Source organism: Mobula birostris, chromosome 7, assembly GCF_030028105.1.
Source record: "Mobula birostris isolate sMobBir1 chromosome 7, sMobBir1.hap1, whole genome shotgun sequence".
Taxonomy (NCBI): Eukaryota; Metazoa; Chordata; class Chondrichthyes; order Myliobatiformes; family Myliobatidae; genus Mobula; species Mobula birostris.
In genome coordinates, this window is record NC_092376.1 from 39,507,819 (window position 1) to 39,530,571 (window position 22,753).

The window sequence follows — 22,753 nt, forward strand, 5'->3', positions numbered from 1 at the left end:
TAGGCCACATCTGGAGAATTGCATATGTTACTGATCGCCCCATTATAGGAAGGATGGAGAAAGTGCAAGTTAACCAGGATGTTGCCTGGATTAGAGGGGATGTCCTAGAACAGGAGGTTGGGAAAAACTTGTTCTCTGGAGTGGAAGAGGCTGAGGGGAGATCTGACAGAGGTTTATAAAATTATGAGAGGCATAGATAGATAGACAATAGATTTTTCAAAGGTTTGAAATGTCTAATACCAGAGGACATGCATTTAAGTTGAGAGGGAGTAACTTCAATGGAGATGTGAGGGAAATTTTTTTTTATTCCACACAGAGAGTGGAGGATACTTGGAATGTGTTGCCTAGGGTTATAGTAGGAGCCAAAAACAATAAAGAATTTTAAGAGATGTTGAGATAAACACATGAATGTGAGGAAAATGGAAAGATATGGACATTGTGTAGACAAAAGAGATTAGTTTCACTAGACATTTGGTTACTAATTTAATTGGTTCAGTACAACCTTGTGGGCTGAAGGGCCTTTTCCTGTGCTGTACTGGTCTATGTTTGATGTTCAAACCAAATGCTGAGAACCTGTGCCAACCAGCTAGCTAGTGTTCAAGAACATCTTCAATCACGCACTGTAACAGTCAGAGTTTCCTATCTGCTTCAAAAGGGCATCGATTGTACCGATGCCCAAGAAATACAATGTGAACTGCCACAACAAATATCACCCAGTAGCACTCTGATCGACTCTGTGGAATGCTTTAAGAGATATATCGTGGCTAGAATTAACTCCTGTCTGAGCAAGGTCCTAGACACACTGCAATTTGCCTACTTCCATAATAGTTCTATAGCAGATGCATCTTATTGGCTCTCCACTCGGTCTTGGACTACCTGGACAACATCAATACCTACACCAGGCTTCTTTTTACCAATTACAGCTCAGCATTTAATACCATCATTGCCTTGGGACCAGTCAACAAACTTCAAAACCTCGGCCTCAGTACCTCCTCCACAACTGAATCCTTGACCGTCTCTTTGGGAGACCACATTCTCTGTGTATTGGAAATAGCATCTCACTGGCAATTAACACAGGCGCACCACAGGGATGCCTACTTAGTCCAATGTTCTACTCTCTCTACACTCATGACTGTCTGGTTTTGCACAGCTCAAATACCATCTATAAATCCACCAGAGACACAAATGTTGTTGGCGGAATTTCAGACAGCACCGAGGTGGTGTACAGGAGTGAGATAGAGTGGTATCCCGTCAAGTTTAAAGTCATTTAACTATATACATGTATACCATCAAACAAGTAATTTCTTTAAACAGGGTGTAAAGCACAGTAGTACACATATACTACAAATCACTTATGAAAGTATGGATAAAATCTACAGATGAATTACACATAAATAAATAAGCATAAGTTAACTATTGTAAGTTACAAAACAGATTAACTGGAGACATTTTGAATGCAAGGTGGCAAGGAATTCAGAAACCTAATGGCCTGAGGAAAGAAACTGTTTCTCATCTTGACTGCTCTTGCTTTTATGCATCAGAGTCTCCTGCTTGATGGTAGAAAGTCAAAGAGGATGGTGGATGGATGGGTGGGACCCTTGATAAATGTCCTCAATGGATGGTAGGGAGACCCCTATGATCCTCCGTGGGTACAGTCCTTTGTAGAGACTTCTGGTCCAATGCTCGGCTGCTCCCAAAGGAGATGGAGATGCAGCTTGTCAGGACGCCCTCAATGGTGCTCCGACAAAAGTCAGTTAAGGTGGTGGGGGGAAAGAGAGGGAAGCTGCCCCAATCCCCATTCCCCTTACGAGGAGGGGCTGCTGTGCCTTCTTGTTCAGGGAGGTGATATTAAGGGACCAGGTGAGGTCGTCCATAACGTGAACTCCAAAGAACTTGGTGCATTTGACTCTGTCCATGGAGGAGCCATGTATTTGCAGAGGGGATGGTTCCTCTGCATGTTTCTGAAGTTTACAATAACTTCCTTGGTTTTCTCTACATTCATACTTAGGTTGTTCTTCTCACACCAGTCCACCAGCTGCTCCACTTCCTCTCTGTACTCTGACTCATCATTGTTGTTGATGAAGCCAACCGCTGTTGTGTCATCCGCAAACTTGATGACATGGTTTGAGCTGGATCCTGCGACACAGTCACGCATCAGCAGTGCGAACAGCAGCGGGCTGAGCACACAGTCAGGGGGACCATCAGCGCTCAGCGTAATGGGACTAGAGATATTGTTGCCCACATGGACTGACTCTGGCCTTTCTGTTAAGAAGTTCAGGATCCAGTTGCAGAGGGAGATGTTGAGACCCAGTGAAGATAGTTTCCCCACAAGATTCCTGGGTATGATGGTGTTAAATGCCAAACCGAAGGTTGTAAATCTAGTCGGCTCCATCTTGGGTACTAGCCTACAAAGTACCCAGGACATCTTTAGGGAGCGGTGTCTCAGAAAGGCAGCGTCCATTATTAAGGACCTCCAGCACCCAGGGCATGCCCTTTTCTCACTGTTACCATCAGGTAGGAGGTACAGAAGCCTGAAGGCACACACTCAGTGATTCAGGAACAGCTTCTTCCCCTCTGCCATCCGATTCCTAAATGGACATTGAATCTTTGGACACTACCTCACTTTTTTTTTTATACATACAGTATTTCTGTTTTTGCATGTTTTAACCTATTCAATATGCATAATTGATTTACTTGTTTATTTATTATTATTATATTTTTATTATTTTCTCTCTGCTAGATTACGTATTGCATTGAACTGCTGCTGCTAAGTTAACAAATTTCATGGCACATGCCAGTGAGAATAAACCTGATTCTGATAAACAGGAGCCTCACAACAACAACCCTGAACTCAACGTCAGTAAAACAAAGGAATTGGTTGTGGACTTCAGGAAGGGGAAGTTGAAGGAACACACACTGGTCCTTATAGATAGAGGGATCAACAGTGACAAGGGTGAGCAAGTTCATGGGTGTCAACATCTCTGAACATCTATCCTGGGATCAAAATATTGATGCCGTTATGGAGAAGGCACACTAGCAACTATACTTCATTAGGAGTTTGATGAGATTTTCTGTCACTAAATCTCTAGCCTATTTCTACAGACGTACTGTAGGGTGCATTCTGGCTCCATCTCGTACGGAGGCTCCAATGCACGGGATCAAAGCTGCAGGCGGTTGTATACTCAGCCAATGCATCATGGGTACTAGCCTCCCCAACATCAAGGACATGTTCAAAAGGCAGCATCCATTATTAAGGACCCTCACCATCCAGGACATGCCCTTCTCTCATTACCACCAACAGGGAGTGTGGCAATGGACGAGGTAAACCCAAATGCAGGACACAGGCACGGAGATTGAGATAGGATGCAGACGCAAGCGTGAGCGTTGAACGGCAAACAGGACAGAGTGCAGGAAAGCAGGAGGCAGGCAGAACTTATCTTGACACGGAGCATAGAAGAGAAAGCGACAGACAAAACATTTCTTAGCATGGAGAGACGGAGTTACACAGGTAAACCTCGGTGCTGAAGTAAAACTTAGAATACTTATCTTGACACGGAGAGACTGAGTTTCACAGGTGAATCTTGGTACTGAAGCAAAACTTAGAACACACAATCCTAAGCGGCCAGGAAGCATTAATTACCACACTGGCAAAGCCAACGATCTGGCAACTAGTGGGTGCAAAGCCGAGGTTCTTATGCTGCAGATCTTGATTAAAAACCAGGCGTATCGTCATCAAAGGGAATGAGGAGAAAATGGGAATTAACGGTCGGAACTGTGGCACAATCAAAGGGAATTAGGAGAAAATGGGGAATTAACAATCGGGACCGTGACAGGAAGAGGGTACAGGGGCCTGAAGACACACGCTCAACATTTTATTTCTCTCTGCTATCAGATTTCTGAATGGTTCATATTGACTGCCTCACTATTTTGCTCTGTTTTTGCACTATTTATTTAGTTCTTGTGTATTTCCTATTGTAGCTTATAGGATTTTTATCTATTGTACTGTACTGCTGTCACAAAACAACAAATTTCATGGCTTTCGGAAAGCAGCTTGGATTTGGCAGAACCGAGGAAGGAGGAAATGGGACAGCAAACGGCACTGTTATTTTATTTTCTTTCAACCTCCACTCTTAGAAATAAATCTCACACTAATTTCCACTGGATTTCACTTCACTTGTGACGAGCCTCCGCATAAATCTACTACAGTTAATAATTATATTTTGTCAGTGTAAACTGAAATAATCCAACCTGCAATATACCTTGAAACCCCACAAGACAGCCTAACTTCATAGATTTATGCACGGTATTTTATGAAATTGTTTTTGAAAACTTCAAATTACCCCAAGGATAGACTATGATAAGGTGTGTGATCCCCACTTGGTCTGAATTGAAAGTAGGGATACATCAAGGAGAATTGAAGTACTCATTAACACAGTTTCAAATTGCCACTGAAGTCAGTTCAGAAACATCAAGTTTAAAAACTTATTTACCGATTACCAAGGCAGTAGCTTCATGGCTGGAAGCAGTTATGACTGCTGTCATCGAATCATAGTATTTCAGCTGAAAGTGAAATCATGATAGGTGAAATACAAAAATGCACGTTTGAACATGAGACTAATTGAACTGAGGTAACTGCACTGAAAACAGCAACAGTATTCACTGGAACAGGTAAAACCCCATTCTTGCACAATGATAACAGGCTTTTCTTTAAATTAATGGTGTAGAGCAGGTAGTTCAGGCTTTCATCACTCCATCTATCTGACTAATAGTAGCAAAAGGTTCAATCATATCTAGTGATTAGATTTCTGGAGCTACATTGTCAGCACTAATCAAGCACCTTAGAGACTTCCTAAACCAGCCAACAGCACTTAAAGGAAGAACTGAATTTTCACCGCAGCTTAAGTTCTAATCGGGGTTAAGGTGCAGCTTCCCGGATGCTGTCTCAGTACTTCAGGCTGAGAACCCAAATTGAAAGAGAAATTTTTTTTTTAAACTGGTCCCCCTCAGCCCAGGATGCCTTGTTTTCTCTCCTGTCTGTGGGTTCCAAGGTTACTGATTAAGCCCACATGGAATCACCCAGACACTGCTCAGGGTGGTGCTGCCAGGGCAGACTTGCTGGTGGTTGGCGCCCCATCTGCAATCTCTTTCCATAGAGTCCAACCATCAGCTGCCGGACATGCAGGCGATGTGACCAGCTCGATAAAGCCAACTGATCCTATCCAGCCAGTGAATCGGGTGGATTTTACACTCTACGTTCGGGTGCTTTGAGATACACTAAAGCACACAGGAGGGCAGGAGTTACTGATGACCAGTAGACCATCAGTACTGTGCCAGGTTGAGGTCTCAAACATTAAAATCTTTTCCTCAGATCAACACTGCAGGCAATGGGGAAATTCATCAGCATCGTCTGCCCTCATAAACAGGTCATTCCTGAAAAATGGGAGGGAGTCCACATTCCCCAGGGCTTTTTTCCAAACACACTTATTGGCAGAAGTCTGTTCTTTATAGTTGGGGCAAGTTAATAGCCATTTGTATATATTAAAACATAAAATACTGGAAACACTCAACATCTCGGGCAACATCTGCGGAAAGAGAAACAGAGTTAACACAACAGTCAAAGATCCTTTGTCAGAACTGGAAAAGAGAAGACATGGAGTGCAAAGGCCTTTCTCTCACTTCCTTCAGTGAATGAGTCAACAATGACTCGGAATTTGGCCTTTGCAAGTGTCACCTGTGTAGTGATGGGGGTAACTTTGGTTCGGAGTGGAGGTGCTGCCCATTGGCCAGTCTTCTGGATTAGCTCCACTGCAGAGGGAAGCTCATTGAAGATAAGATGCAGCACAGCAGCAAGAAAGGTTGAGATGAGTTTTGTGATATCAGCCTCCCATTCAGCAGGGATGTGTTGGTTAAGATCAGTGCTTGCATGCCGTCATGTAATGCATTTAAAACAGGGCAAATTTTTGCAAGCTGCAAATTACTGAAAGATGCTCGGTCTCAGTTCAGACAAAGTCAGGTCAAAAAAAGCCCATGTATAGTGGTTCCAGATGCTCCCTGCATTTCAGGTTCCCAGTCCATCATGCCTCCTTGAGATATGGGGAGCTGCTTATCAACGATGTGAACTCATTCAGGATGGACCAGGGATTTTTTTTTCCAAAGTTGGAGAAGTCCTCCTTGGCCACATCCATCGGTTCCAGTATTGAAGTACATGTACTGACTCCATTTAGACCAATCAAATTTGATTTTTCAATGAAATATCAGAGAAGCTCAAACCCACCCTGAGGAGAGAACATTTCTCTTTCTGTTAGTCTTCCATCATATCTTAGTCAGGACATAGATGTCAATGTCAAAGCATCAAAATTCCAGGAGCTGCAGTTGTGTGGTGACATGAGTTGCTTTGAGGGCGGGCTCGTCTATCAGGACGTTGACATCTAAGGTCCTCAATTTCATACCAAGGAATAAAGGTTCTTTTAATGTCAGATGGTTGTGGCAAACCCACGATCATGTATAGATGACAGAATAAGGTCTTGGTCTGGTGACAAAGAGGTTTCTTTGTGACTGAACACCAGGATCGTTGCAGGGATATTAGTGTGTGTGCATGTGTACGCATGCGCGCGCACACACTGGGGTAGATGATATGCAATGAAGTCATTATAGATATCGACCACACTGTTACCTGTGTTACCCAGTCTTCATGCACCTTCCAACGAATGTAAGTCACATTTGGTGACAGTACGGAATTTTCTATGCTAATGCTGGGAAAATTATCCACTTTAGGGCACTTCTTCCATGTTCTGCCATGAAAAAGACCAACAATTAGAAACAATCTATCCCAACACATACGCCCTTCATCAACAAAATAAAACTGTTCCTGAAACTAAAGAAACAAACATGCTGATGTGAATGGCCTTTACCTGGTTTACTTCTGTTAACTTTTTGTACCTAATTTCATGACATGTTGGCTTAGCAGCCGGTTAGCTAGCAACTTGGGATATTTGGCCTGATAATAACACCAACAGATTGAATGACAGCTTACATTAGACAAAATAATATTGTAGCTAGATGGAGAAGCAATTCACACAGAAAGTGGAAGTGCCAACAAGTCCTATTTGCAGGGTTTTGACCAAAAATGTCGACAATTTCCTTCCTGCCTTGTTGCTTCTCAACTCAGATAGTGTTGCTCCAAATTCCAACATCTGCAGTTTCTTGTTTTTCCCAGGTCTTAGTCCAAAATGTGTTTGAGTACTTTCCAAACTCTCCAGTGCATACATCAGTAGCTTTCTAAATCTATTCTTTTCCATTACCCTTAGGTTTACAGGTATCAATATAACGGCTACTATTTTACATCAGCCTCACTTTTCTGCTCAAATTTCATATCCCTTAAATCTCCAAATATCAAAATGTTCATTAATGACAGTTTTGAGGTGTACATGATGATAAGAGGCATAGATTGAGTGGATAGCCTGAGATTTTTCCCAGGGAAGAAACAATTAATATGAGGGAACATAATTTTAAGATGATTGGAGGAGAGTATGGGGGGGGGGGGGCAGGTTTGTCAGAAGTAAGTTTTTACACAGAGTACAGGGTGTGTGGAACACCCTGCCTGGGGTGGTGGTAGAGGCAGGTACATCAGGAACACTTGAGAAACTTTTAGAAGGGCACATGGAATTTCAAAAAATGGAGGCCTATGTAGGAGGGATGGGCTAGATTGATCTTAGAGTAGGTTAAAAGGTCAGTTCAACACCATGGGCCAAAGAGCCTGCACTGTGCTGTAATGTCCTTTGTTCTATATATACTCATTAAGTGCGCACCACAACTCCCTTGGATAGACAATTCAAAATATTCACTTTCCTGGGTTAAGAGGTTTCTTCTCATCTTTGCCTCAAATGGCTGATGCCTTACTTTTAAACTATGAACCCTTGTTCTACACATTCTGGGCAAAGGAAGCATTAACTCTACATTTACCCAGTCAAACTGAGAATTTGGCGCTTTGCTCCGATTACCTCTCATCCTAGAATATTGGCCTTATCCTTTTGCTTCACAGGACAAACACTCCATCCCATGAATTAACCTGGTAAACTTCCATTGTATTCCTTCTTCTGGAAATTAATTCATTCTTAAATAGGAAGACCAGACCTGTATAATCTTGTACCTAAATTCTCTTGCAATAGTGGGCATCACATTTTTCTTTGCAATTGTTTTGTTGTGCTACCTGTTAAATTCCAGAGATTCATGTAGAAGGACACACGGGTTCAACTGAACACCAACACTTTTCTAACTCTCACTCATTATAGAAATCCTCTGTGTTTCCATGACCCCACAATTTCACATCTGTCCAGACATATTACCTTTAATTCCCTTTAAGTCAAGTCTTCATCTGTCTTAAGGTGTCTCCTCACAGCAAAGGAAAGATATGATAATATAATAAAATAATAATGGTAAAATATTGCAAAATATGGCAGAGTGAAGGGACCATAAAGTACTTGTCCACAGGTCCCAGGAAGTAACAGGACAGGTTAGTAAGGTGGCTTCTGAGATGCTTTCATCTATTGGCAGGAATATGAAGGTAAGAGGGCTGGAGGACACAGCCTCAAAAATGAGGGGTGACCCTTTAGAACAGAGGTAAGGAGGAAGTTTTTTAGGAATCTGTGGAATGCTCTGCCACAGACTGCAGTAGAGGCCAAGTCCATGCGTATACTTAAGGTGAAAGTTGATAGTTTCCTAATTGGTCAGGGCATCAAAGGATATGGTGAGAAGGCAGATGTGTTGGGTTGAGTGGGACCTGGATCAGCTGTAATGAAATGGCGGAGCAGACTTGATGGGCTGAACGGCCTAATTCTGCTCCTATGCCTTATGGTCTTACGAGTGCCCATTTCTAGTCCCGCCCCTCCCCACCCACCCACCACCTCCATTTTCCTGCATCAATCTCCCAGCCCAGAGATTTCTCTATGGTAACAAGTTCAAAGAAAGCTTGTTACCATGGAGAAGTCTCCAGTGCTGGAAGACAAATCGAGGGGAGACAGCAGCTACCATCACATGGAACAGGAGGTGATGAGAGAGGCAGTCAGGTCTGGGTAGCCCGTCAACACCTGGAGCAGGCATTGCCTGTCCATAACACGGTCTACACTCAGCATGAAGGCTGGGTCCTGATCTCCACCCCCCACCTCAGACCTGATCTATGGCACTGCTCATGCGATCCTCTAACACCAGCTCACCCAGGCAGCTTCATTAAGCCATGGAACTAAGCACCAGATACCAGCAGGCAGCCTGAAGGAGGCAAGAGGTTCATTCCAGGTTCCCAGCACAGCGACAGTTACTATACATTGTTGTAATGGTCCCTTTTCAGCACCAGTTCCATTGGTGCTCTCATTCCTGCAATGGCATCTTGAGCCAAAAGCAAAGTACCAGTGAACACTCCCAGGGGATCTGTTCATTAATTTGCTGTTTCAATTTTTTTTTAAAATCTGTATCAGAAAAAGAAGCCACAGCTTGATTAGCAACATGGCCTCGTCAACAGTGAAGACAATCACCAGCAGATAATCAATGTACGAACAGCGTCAGCTGTTGAACTTTGTTAGAACAGTAGCACGCGGAAAATGCTAGAGGAACTCAGCAGGCCAGGCTGAAAAGTGTCCTGATGAAGGGTCTCAGCCCAAAACGTCTGTAGATGCTGCCTGCTGAGTTCCTCCAGCATTTTGTTTGTGTGTATTGCTTCGGATTTCCAGCATTTTGCAGATTTTCTTGTGTTTATGACCCATTTTAAAGTATGTTGGAGATCATCTTAGTCTTCATGACCAGAAAAAAGAATTTAAAAATATGAAGAGCAATATATCAATATTTTTTAACTTAGGCTCCAATCAAATAAACTAGGCTAAGACATAAATATATTGAACAATTAGTGACAGCTTTCTGTAACATCAGCTGTACCTCTTCTTAGAGATGCTGCCCGGCCTGCTGCGTTCACCAGCAACTTTTATGTGTGTTGCTTGAAATCCCAGCATCTGCAGATTTCCTCGTGTTTGAGCTTTCTGTATCATTCACTTTCCTGCTGGAAAACTACCAAATCTCTGCTTCACTAGTTTCGGAATAGAGGTCACAGTTGTGAGGCCACATTCTAACACCAGGTGGCACTGTAATTGTGTACCATCTCACAGTCTGCAGAGAAATCATACTGTACTAGTATACTAAAACATATTTTATGAACATTTTAAAATGTGGGCGTCAAATTGGTGATCAAATTTCAAATTATATTTTAAACAATCTTTGGTTTCTCTTTCCCTGCATCACTTGGTGGATTTGAGCCCTTATATCTGCTCTTCTATGTATGCCTGCATTAGAAGACTCGCCAGGGTTATTCCACTGGGTCACTTCCTCACTTTTTGCCCATACTTTTGCTCCTACCAGCAGTTGTCTTTAGGAACCAGAAGCATGAATTTCAATTCATGTTTCTATCCATTACCTTAACTGTTTGAGAGAGAGTAATACATCTGTTACTGTTACAACAGTGATGGGAAACACAACATAAACCATCTGTGAACCTGGGTTCGTCCTGGCCATGTAGCTCAGTTACAGAGAGTGCTACCTTTTCAATCCATAACCACGATTTGTTACTTGGAACAACAAACCTTGGTTCAAAACTGTCCCATGATTTTTAAGTTCACAGACTAGAAAATTGTTAATATGCATAACAAAACTCAAGTGAATTGCATTAAGCAAGCATTATAATCTCAGACAATACCATTTCAAAGTGAAGAAACATCCAGAAGCTTGTCAAAATTACAAACCTTAAAGTCTCTGCTACAGATGACAGAAGTAAAATATTTACACAACCCTGCAATGAAAAGAGTTTCAAAAATTAAAGGAGCATAGGTATCTAGACTTTATACATTCATCAGGAAATTTGATGTGCAGTAACACTGAGTGCATTTTAAGGTAAGCACATGGTTGCAACCCTACTCCTTTAGCTGATTGTATCCACTCTCAAGTCATTGGTCACTGAGATTGAGAGGTTGGAGTACTTTTAAAGTGTCTGGGAGTTCTTTTAACGTTGCTGCATTCTGAAGCATTACAGTGTCAGAACCACAAGATTTTATAATTAGTCGTTGGTTGTGAGGATGAAGAGTACAGAAAAGCTAATTAATGCTGAGAGAAACTGTGGTTCTGTGACTGCTGCCGAACAGTTGGACAAGCACAGTAGCATAAGGCGGCAGAGCTGTTGCTTCACAGCTCCTGTGACCTCGCTTCAAGCCTGAACTCAGCTGCTGCCTATGTGGAGTTTTCACCCACTTTCACCCTGGGATTGCAACTGGGTTTCCTCCAGTTCCAGTTCCCTCCCGCAGCCCAAAACCACCAGCTTGGTAGATTAAACGGTAAATGGAATTTAACAACCCGCCCCCCCCCCCCCCGTGCCCCCACACAACAGTCTTTAGAGTTTACAAAGAATGGTATGAAAAACAAATAACATCCAGTGAGTAGCTTTGTGAGCTAAAACACTTTGTTATTCAAGAGGTCAGAGGAGAATAGCCAGACTGGTTCGAACTGACAGGAAGGCGACAGTAACTCAAGTAATCAGGTGCTACAACACTGATGTGCAGAAGACCATCTCTGAATTCACAACACATCAAAAATCGAAGAGAATGGGCTATAGCAGCAGAGAACCACACCGGGTTCCACTCCTTTACCTAATAAACTGGGCACTGTGTGTATAAAAGCATTGCAACCTGCAAAATGAAGTCATCACTGAAACGCCCCAGTCAGTGTTCTGTGAACACGAATTGCAGAGTCCTTGAAAGTGAGCCGAAATCTATTTAGAATTTTGTTTATTAAATAAGCAAAGAGAGTAAGGCCTGTGCTGGGATCTGTGTGTCAGATCTCCATGTCACCAGGCACACTAGGAGTGCTTTCCAGATACTGAAAGGACACTGGTGTGTGGAGCTATCAGCAGCACAGAATGGTCATATCAGACTCTCACCTGGTCATCTCCATAGAGAATCATGCAGTCATCGGCACCAGAACTGCAAAATAAAAGAAATCAAGTCATAGCATCTGACGTCTACAGGGATTCAAACTATTTCACAGCACAAAACATCTTGGAGAATTATTCTAGCCCAACAAAACTGTTAAACTTGAGGGTTTCTGCTGCAGTCAGTTTTATTTCAACAACTAATTCTGTGAAATAATGTTTACACTACAGTATGTTAAATTTAGAAACTCTGGTGAAGTACTGAAGATTGCAGAACAATTTTGTAAGTCAGAATACGGTGGCATGGTAGTGTAGTGGTTAGCACAATACCAGCAACTAGAGTTCAATTCCTGCCACTGTCTGTAAGGAGTTTGTATGTTCTCCCTGTGACCACGTGGATTACCTCTGGGTGCTCCGATTTCCTCCCACAGTCCAAAGATGTACCGGTTGGTAGGTTAATTGGCCATTGTAAACTGTCCCGTGAATAGGCAAGGGTTAAATCAGGGGTTGCTGGGCAGTGTGGCTCGAAGGGCGGGAAGGGCCTACTCAGTGACATACCTCAATCAATAAATAAATTATTTTGATGGAGACACAAGAGATGATAGTTGCTGGAATCTAGAGCAGCAAAAATATCCGCTGGAGGAAGTCAATTGAGCACCATTACATTCAGATTTTGATACTGAAGTGAAAATTCAAGAATATCTCACACTTAGGAGTAGGCCAACAACTTGGATTCCTTACCAGTAATCAAGCTGTAATGGACATGCCTCTGAACCAGTGATCTGGCAATATGGCTCAAATGTAGAGAGCTCATAAATCTGAATTTCTCGATCTCTGAATTTAAAAGAAATATAAAATACCTCAGCTCTTCTCATGTAATTCACTTAGTTTTATAAAATTCATTCAGATAAAATGGAGAAGGAACCCATACCCAGTACTTAGAATGAACTTGTTATATTGATACATGACGGCGAAGTCAGTTATCCATTTTGGCTTCCGGTTCAAAGACTTCTCCTGTAAGATAAAATGAATAAAATTATCAATTATCAATTTTGACCAGTTGCATTGTACTACTTTTACTTCGATAAAATTGTGTTGTTGTTGTTCGTCCTTCGTAGTCGAAGATGACCATGGCTTCAAAGTCAAATGGGAGATTGGTGGCTGTGGGTCCGGAGGTGACTGATGAGGCCAATCCGGGCCCTGAAGGCTCGCCCACATGTGGGACACAAGTGGGTGGGTGCTGTTGTGGCAGTGGATGCTGCTCGGGCCTTGCGCACAGAACACTTTCATTGCGCCTCGATGATGCGCTGACTTCAGCTGCACGGGATAAAATTGTACACATACAGATAATACAAAGATATGTATAAAAAAAAATGCAAGAAATGTTCAGCAAGTTAGTCAGCATCTGTGGAGAGTATTCTAGGGTGATGGTTTTCAGAATTGAGAAAATTTAAAAAAACAAGCAGATTTAAGTGTGTGGAGGAGGAGGAAAGATGGAGAGAACAAAGCACATGGATATGATAAGGTGCAGACTATGAGAAAATGGGTAAGACAGCTTGCTCTTTACCAGAGAGGGTTCTGGAGGCTTGTTGATGTATTTAATCTGCCTGGAGAAGATGTAAATTGAAAGAAAATAGAGAAAACAAATGTCTGCTGTAGCCATGAAATGTAGAAGCCTTCAGTATCCTCTGTCAGTCAATAACAATTCAGACACATTCTTTTCTTTCTGTCTATTCCTCCTCCTCACTTTCTCAGCATGTGTAAATTTCTAAGTTCCACAGCTTCCAAGTGCTAAAGGCCATTAAACTATTTTTGAATTTCTAGTACAAGAACATAGCATTTGATTACCTATGCTTGACAGTCACCTCAGCTGAAGACCAATGAAAATTATTCCCACTATTACCCCTCGGTAATAGTGGGAATGAAGTTTAGTGTGCAAATGCCCAGCTCACAAACTCAATCCTTATGAAAGACTACAAATGTACGTACAAAGAGCCTCCGACTACGCTTCAGCTTTAGCTGTGACGTCCAGAAGGAAACGGTTCCAGCTTCTCGCATCATGATGAACGTCTCATCAGGCGTGAAGTAAATGCGCAGGATCTGCTCGGCATGGGAGAGCATCCTGACAGTTGCCGGAAGGGAGAATGAGATATGTTTTGATCGTACGTAGGATTCCTCAATCTCCTGATACTTTAGTTGCATGAATGTGCAGAATTCATCCTGATAAACAAAAAAATAAAGGAGCACAGAACAGAATGCAGTAGCTCTAATGAAAGGACAACAGAAATACTTATTCAATTTAATCCCTAATGAATACAGCATTGATCTGCTGAATAGTTTCAGCAATTTCTACTTTATATTTTCAGAAAGATTATGGGATATTAGAGCAAGACTGTGAAGATGATTGAGTCCAATCCGAACTGTTCTGAGAACTGCATTTTATTTCTCAAAAATAAACAGCTGTCACATTAAATACCTCTTGTTGATTTTATCTTTTATGTGAATTATACCAAAGTCACATCTTCAAAAGCTCAAAATCAGGTTTAATATCACAGATATAACTATATGCTGTGAAATTTGTTGTCTTGCAGCAGCACTGTGCAATATATTTAAAAAATACTATAAATTACAATAAGAATAGTGTACACTATTTTTAAAAATAGTGCAAAATAGTGAGGCAGTGAGCATGGATCATCAGAAATCTGATAGCTGGGGTGAGGGAGCTGTTCGTAAAACATTGAGTGTGCATCTTCGGGCTCTTTTTCCTCCTTCCTGGTGGCAGTAATGAGAAGGGGCATAACCTGGATGGCGAGTGTCCTTCATGATCAACGTCGCCTGTTGAAGACACTCTCAATAATGGAGAGGCTGGTGCCCATGATGGTGCTGGAATCATTTTAAAACCCTTTGCAAATTTTGCATTGGCACCTCCATATCTGACAGCGATGCAATCAGTTAGAATGCTCTTCATGGTACAACTATAGATATTTGCTAGAATCTTCAGTGACATACCAGAACTCTCTCCTCAAACGTCAAATGAAATACAGCCACTGCCGTGCCTTCTTAGTAATTCTGTCACTGTGATGGGCCCAGGATGGATCGGAAATGTTGATGCCCAGGAACTTGAAGTTGCTCACTCTCTCCATTGCAGACCTTGTGATGAGAATTGCTGTGCTGTTACTCACCCTCTCCGTTGCTGGATCCCTCAATGAGAATTGCTGTGTGATATTACTCACCCTCTCCATTACTGACCTCTCAATGAGGATTGCTGTGCTGTTCCTCACCTTCTCCATTGCAGACCTCGTGATGAGAATTGCTGTGTGTTGTTACTGTCTCCGTTGCTGACCCCTCGATGAGAATTGCTGTGTTGTTACTCGCCCTCTCCATTGCTGGATCCCTCAATGAGAATTGCTGTGTGATATTACTCACCCTCTCCATTGCTGACCCCTCGATGAGAATTGCTGTGATGTTACTCACCTTCTCCAGCGCTGACCTCGTGAAGGGAATTGCTGTGTGTTCTCCCTATTTCTCTTTCCTGAAGCCCAGGTGACTTTATGCCATTTTTAATCAAAGTTCATCAAACTACTATACATTTTTCTCAGACCAGTGGCATACCTTATGAGGCTGGGTGCTCAACAAAAGTTTCACATGAATTTGAATAGGAGAGCAACAGAGAAAAACAGAAAAGTGATAGGTCATCACTTCCTAACCACTCCCAGCTCACCACAACAGCTGCTTTCTGCCCTCTTCCCAATCATTTTTCAAATAGAGGAGGTGCATTCAGTTCTTACTCCAATCTACTCACAGCCCAACATCAATGAGAGGGGAAATGGGAGCAGGAAGGAACACAGTGGTTCTGGTCTTGCCAGGGAGGACTTACAAAGGTCCCCTCATCCTCCTACGTCTTCAATAAGCTTCTTCTGGTGCTTTAGCAATGAACCCACCATTAAACATTACAGTTGTGCCATGGCAAAGCACGCTGTGGCTCCATGAAGTATATTTACTGTGCACACTGCAAAATCCTCCAAATAAACAAGAACCATCCTCTGTGAAACTGTCACTAGAATCGTCTAGCTAGTCTATGCTACCACTAACATCAAGGAATCGTTGTGCTCCATGTCAGTACTTACTATTCATCTCCTCACAAAGTTCATAAAGGCATTACTTATGAAAGTGGAAAATTGAGAAAGATAGAAGCATTTATCATAAGACAATAAGATATAGGAGCAGAAGTAGGCCATTCGGTCCATTGAGTCTGCTCTGCCATTCAATCATGGGCTGATCCAATTCTTCCAGTCATCCCCACTCCCCTATTTCACCCCATACCTTTTGATGCCCCAACTAATCAAGAACCTATCTATCTCTGCCTTAAATATATCAAATGACTTGGCCTCCACAGCCGCTCGTGGCAACAAATTCCACAGATTTACCACCCTCTGACTAAAGTAATTTCTCTGCATCTCAATTCTAAAAGGATGTTCTTCAATCCTGAAGTCATGCCCTCTTGTCCTAGAATCCCCTACCATGGGAAATAACTTTGCCATCTCTAATCTGTTCATGCCTTATTGACTGACACTAAACAACATCTTATACATTGAAAACAACATCATTACTGCAATCAGGGAGGTGGTACAGGAGCCTGAAGATGCACACTTAACATTTTAAGAACAGCTTCTTACCCTCCACCATCAGAGTTATGAATGGTCCATGAACACTAATGCACTATTCTGCTCTCTCTTTGCACTTTTTTTTAAAAATATACTGCTTATTGTGACTTACAGTAATTTTTCATATATTGTGCTGTAAAACAACACATTTCATGACATCGTTCAGTGATAATAAACCTGATTCTAGTACTGTTGAAGAGGCAGATCTGTTAGGCGGACTTGTCTCATTCTAAAATGATCACAAGGAGACGGGTTAAACTGTTACTTACAGCACCTTCATTAAGTTGCCTCAATGGAAGAAATAACTTCAAATAATAAATGTGTTCCTTTCCCTTGGTATAGTTGTGATGTGACACTTTTCACAGCATAATATCCTAATCGTGAAGGGACTATGAGGGATGCATTTTACATCCCGGTGTAGCTACCAGATCGCTGAGTGGGAGTACATGAAGACAGCTAACTTTGCAATCAGGTCTGCACGTAAGATTATAAAGGCAGAACTTTGTGGCAGTTTCTCAGAGTTGGACTGTGATCAATCACCGAGTGGGATTCGTTAATAAGGACGAATAAAAATAACACGTGCAAATGGAGGGGGCCATTCTTAGTGTGCCAATGTTTGGAATAGCTTTGGCTCAACAGGCTTCGGTGAGGTAAAATATGTGGTAACTCATTTTGTTCTTAATTGTTCATTTATTGTCTTTTAGGGCATAGCAGTGTAGTGACAATGGCTTCAGGACAGTGTTTTGTACTCTGCGACCGATGTGGGAATTCTGGGAGACCTCCAGCCTTCTGGGTAAACACATCTACAGCAGGTGCATGGAGCTGCAGCTCCTGAGAGACCGTGTTAATGAACTGGAGCTGCTGCTCGATGACCTTCTCCCCCTACGGGAGAATGAGGTGGTGATAGACAATAGACAATAGGTACAGGAGTAGGCCATTCGGCCCTTCGAGCCAGCACCGCCATTCACTGTGATCATGGCTGATCATCCACAATCAGTATCCAGTTCCTGCCTTATCCCCATAACCTTTGATTCCGCTATCTTTAAGAGCTCTATCCATCTCTTTCTTGAAAGCATCCAGAGACTTGGCCTCCACAGCCTTCTGGGGCAGAGCATTCCACATATCCACCACTCTCTGGAGCTACAGGGAGGTAGTCACCCGTAGGTTGTAGGAGACAGGTAACCGGATGACTGTCAGGAGAAGGAGGGGTAATGCACAGCTAGTGCAGAGTACACCTGTGGCTGTTCCTCTCAATAATAATTATACAACTTTGGTATTATTGAGGGGACGACCTCCCAGAGGGGAGCCACAGTGACCAGGTCTCCGGCACAGAGTCTGGTGCTGTGGCTCAGAAGAGCAGGGAGGTGAAGAGGACTGCAGTGGTGATAGGAGATACCTGAGTCAGAGGAACAGAGGCGAGATTCTGTGGGTGCGATAGAGACACCCAGATGGCATGTTGCATCTCAGGTGCCAGGGTCAGGGATGTTTCAGATTGGGTCCATGGCATTCTAAAGGCGGAGGCTGAGCAGTCAGAAGTCTTAGTACATATTGGCACCAATAACATAGGTAGGAAAGGTGAGGAGGTCCTGAAGATAGATTTTAGGATGCTAGTTTGAAAGCTGAAAAACAGGACCTCTAGGGTAGTAATCTTTGGGTTGCTACCTGTGCTACGTGCCAGTGAAGGTAAGAATAGGATGATTTGGCAAAGAACTTGTTCAGGAGTAGGGGTTCAGATTTATGGATCATTGGGATCTCTTCCGGGGAAGGTACAATTTGTACAAAAGGAGCGGGCTACACCTGAATCTGAGGGAGACCAATATCCTCACAGACAGGTTCGCTAGAGTTGTTCAGGAGGACTTAAATTAATTTAGCAGGGGGATGGCAACTGGAGAGACAGTGCTGAGGATGAGGTTGTTGGTTTACAAACAGAGGCAATGTGTAGTGAGACTCCTAGCAAGGAGAGGCTGATCATAGGGCAACATTGCAGTCAACAGGCTGAGTTGCAAGGTAAAAGGGAGACAAAGTCGAAAGGGGTGAATACAGGACTGAAGGTGTTATATTTGAATGCGCACAGTATACAGAATAAGGTCGATGAACTTGTAGCACAGTTACAAATTGGCAGGTATGATGTTGTAGGCATCATTGAATTATGGCTGAAAGATTATAGCTGTGAGCTTAACATCCAAAGATACACATTGTATCAAAAGGACAGGCAGGTACGCAGAGGGGGTAAGGTGGCTCTGTTGGTAAAAAATGAAATCAAATTATTAAAAACAGGTGACATAGGTTGGAAGGTGTTGAGTCAGTGTGGGTAGAACTAAGGAACTGAAGGGTAAAAAGACATAAAAAGAGTCATATGCAGAACCATCCCCCCCCCCCCAACAGTTGTAAAGATGTGGCCTACAAATTACATCAGGAGATAGAAAATGCATGCCAAAAAGGTAATGTTACAATACTAATGGGGGATTTCAATATGCAGGTAGATTGGGAAAATTAGGTTGGTGCTGGGTCCCAAGAGGGAGGTTTTCTAGAATGCCCATGAGATTGCCTTTTGCGGCAGCTCATGGTTGAGCCCACTAAGGTGTCAGCTATTCTGGATTGGGTGTTGTGCAATAAACCAATAAAGAGAGCTTAAGGTAAAGGAACCCTTAGGGACCAATGATCATAATATGATCAAAATTAACCCGAAATTTGAGAGAAAGAAGTTAAAATCAGATGTATTAGTATTACAGTAGAGTAATGAGAATTAAAGAGGAATGAACAAGGTGCTGGCCAAAATTGAGTGGAAAAGAACACTGGCAGGGTTGATGGCAGAGCAGCAATGGCTGGAATTTCTGGAAGCAATTTGGAAGGCACAGGATATATACATCCCAAAGAGGAAAAAGTATTCTAAAAGGCAAGGTGGCACAACCATGGCTAACAAGAGAAGTGAAAGTCAACAGAAAAGCCAAAGAGAGGGCATATAACACAGCAAAAATTAGTGGGAAATTAAAGGATTAGGAAACATTTAAAAACCAATAGAGGCAACTGAAAAAGATGGAATATGAAAGTAAGATAGCTAATAATACTAAAGAGAATACCAAAAGTTTCTTCAGATACATAAAGTGTGAAAGAGGCGAGAGTGGATATCGGACCACTGGAAAATGATGCTGGAGAGGTAGTAATGAGGGACAAAGAAATAACAGATGAACAGAATAAGTATTTTGCATCAGTATTCACTGTGGAAGACATTAGCAGTATGTTGGAAGTTTGAGAGTGTCGGGGGAAGAAGTGTGTGAACTTGCTATTATTAGAGAGAAGATTCTTGGGAAATTGAAAGGTCTGAAGATAGATAAGTCACCTGGGCCAGATGGACTACACCCCAGCATTCAGGAAGAGGTGGCTTCAGAGGATGTGCTGGCATTAGTAATGATCTTTCAAGAATCAATAGTTTCCAGCATAGTTCCACACAAATGTCATACTACTCTTCAAGATGGGAGAGAGGCAGAAGAAAGGAAATTATAGGCCAGTTAGTCTGACCTCAGTGGTTGGGAAGACATTGAAGTCCATTGTTAAGGATGTGGTTTTGGGGTACTTGGAGGCACATGATAAAAATAGGCTGTTGTCAACATGGTTTCCTCAAGGTAAAATCTTTTCTGACAAATCTGTTGGAATTCTTCTAAGAAATAACAAGCAGGACAGCCAAAGGGTTTTCAGAAGGCCTTTGACAAAGTGCCACACGAGGCTGCTTAACAAGCTACAAGTCCATGGTATTACATGAAAGATTCTAGCGTGGATGGAGTAGTGGCTGATCGGCAGGAGGCAAAGAATGGGAATAAAGGGAACTTTTTCTGGTTGGCTGCTGGTGACTAGCGATGTTCTGTGTTGGAACCATTTTTTTTCATTTATATGTGAATGACTTGGATGACAGAACTGATAGCCTTGTTGCAAAGTTTGTGGATGCTATGAAGATAGGTGGAAGGGCAGGCAGTCTCGAGGAATCATAGAGGCTACAGAAGGACCTAGACAGATTAAGAAAATGAACAAAGAGGTGGCAGATGGAATACAGCATCAGGAAGTGTATGGTCATGCACTTTGGTAGAAGAAATAAAAGGGTAGACTATTTTTGAAATGGAGAGAAATTCAAAAATCTGAGGTGCAAAGGGACTTGAGAGTCCTTATATAGTATTCCCTGAAGGTTAATTTTCAGGTTGAGTCTGTGGTGAGGAAACCAAATGTGATGTTAGCATTCATTTCAAGAGGAATAGATGTAATGTTGAGGCTTTATAAAGTACTGGTGAGGCCTCACTTGGAGTATTGTGAGCAGTTTTGGGCCCGTTTTCTAAGAAATGATGTGCTGATATTAGAAAGGGTTCAAAGGAGGTTCACGAAAATGATTCCGGGATTGAAAGGCTTCTCATATGAGGAAAGTTTGATGGCTCTGAGCCTGTACTCATGGGAATTAAGAAGAATGAAGGGTGACCCAATTGAAACCTATTGAAAATTGAAAGGCCTCAATAGAGTAGATAGATGTGGAGAGGATGTATCCTTTGGTGGGAGAGTCTAAGATCAGAGGACACAGCCTCAGAATAGAGGGGCATCCTTTCAGAATGGCGATGAGGTGATGTTTCATTTGCCAGAGAGTGAAGAAGCTGTGGAATTCATTGCCACAGGTGCCTGTGGAGGCTCAGCCTTTTCATATACTTAAGGCAAAGGTTGTTAGATTCTTGATTAGTCAGGGCGTGAAAGGATATGGGAAGAAGGCAGGAGATTGGGGTGAAAGGGAAAATGGATCAGCCATGATGAAATGGCAGAGCAGACTTGATGGACAAATGGCCTAATCCTGCTTTTGTACCTTACAGCCTTATGTGCCTGCGTGATCTATTATAGGCGGGAAGGACCTTCCCCAAGTGGAGTAATTGAAGTAGGACCAAGTTATTTGGAGTGCACCTCAGTAGGTGGCAGTTAGGCTCCTGCTCATCTTGGTGGGAGCAGATATTTGACAGAGAGGATTTGGAGTCTCTGGGTCCTGGCCAGATTTCTAAATTCCACTACAATTCTGCCACATTTAAATCAAAGAGTATGTCAGAAAAGTTTACATTATAACCGCCTGGAGAAGAAATATCAGAAATGATATACTGACACCACATAAATCTGTTGCATTTAAATAGACATCCCTGTGATGTATTTGTTCTTGTGCTGCGGTGCTCAGTTTCCATCATCAGCAGCTGGACAACAAATCAGTTGTCCTTGATAAAGTCCAGATTAAGATCATTTCCAAAGAGAGCTTTTGAGGTCAAAATCATGCTCTTCTATATTAGAAACGAATATTATTATGTTCATCAGATGTTTTTCTCCTCATTATTTTAAACAAAATACTATCACGTTAATAGATTTGAAAATCCTTGCTCCGCAGCGCAATTTGAAAGTAGAGCTTCTGTAAGGCCTGCTGTTATTATTCAGCTCCACTCTTTGCAGGGACAAAACTGCAAGCATCATGGCCTTGAACAGACAGTAATACTGATAAAGGAAGCAGCCTTATTATAATAGATTGGGCCTGAGGGATAATAACACAAGAAAGTGCAGTCCATGGAGAATAAATTATCTATCTTGAGCAGGGAACCATGCCATAATGGAACTATTAAATGAGTAATTGGTGAAAGGAATTATCAACTTTTCTTTCATATGTTGCTATTAATCATTTGAAAATGCCCTTAATTAAATAATTTATTTAATATATTTGTCCTTGTCATGAATATCTGCCTAATTTACACTAAGCAGCTTAATATTTTAATTCAGTTTGTGAATTCAACTAATTTCTCAATACAATAGAGGCAAAAGGAAAGAAATTGCAGATTTGACTGCAATAGGCAATAAATGCTGATGACACACTGATGGGCAGACGGACTCAGAAAAGATCCACTTCACAACAACCATAAGCGTGCGATTTTAACACTGTGCTCTCATTTACCTCTCACCCTTGTTTGAAAGTTTTCTTTGAAATTTTATCACTTCGTTCATTTTTGTTTAAAAATGAGAAAATTACAATAAAAGAAAAAATTTCTTGAACTTATTGAGGAAATAGATTCAACATACAGGTTAATTTAATGCACACAAAATCTTTCTGTGTATACAAGATCCAAAATTAGTT

General features: G+C 42.1%; 1 protein-coding gene across 6 annotated transcripts in view; it reads right to left on the minus strand.

The window, feature by feature from the left end:
- Window positions 1-22,753, minus strand: part of wdr95 (WD40 repeat domain 95) — a 136,070-nt gene that overhangs the window by 60,481 nt on the left and 52,836 nt on the right. For all 6 annotated transcript variants that reach the window (XM_072262947.1, XM_072262948.1, XM_072262945.1 and 3 more), the window contains 7 exons: window positions 13,949-14,179; window positions 12,891-12,973; window positions 12,701-12,793; window positions 11,969-12,011; window positions 10,782-10,828; window positions 6,674-6,791; window positions 4,491-4,560 (listed from right to left, as the gene is read on the minus strand). In XM_072262947.1, coding sequence (XP_072119048.1) covers window positions 4,491-4,560; window positions 6,674-6,791; window positions 10,782-10,828; window positions 11,969-12,011; window positions 12,701-12,793; window positions 12,891-12,973; window positions 13,949-14,179 — 685 coding nt within the window. The remainder of the gene's footprint in view (window positions 1-4,490; window positions 4,561-6,673; window positions 6,792-10,781; window positions 10,829-11,968; window positions 12,012-12,700; window positions 12,794-12,890; window positions 12,974-13,948; window positions 14,180-22,753) is intronic.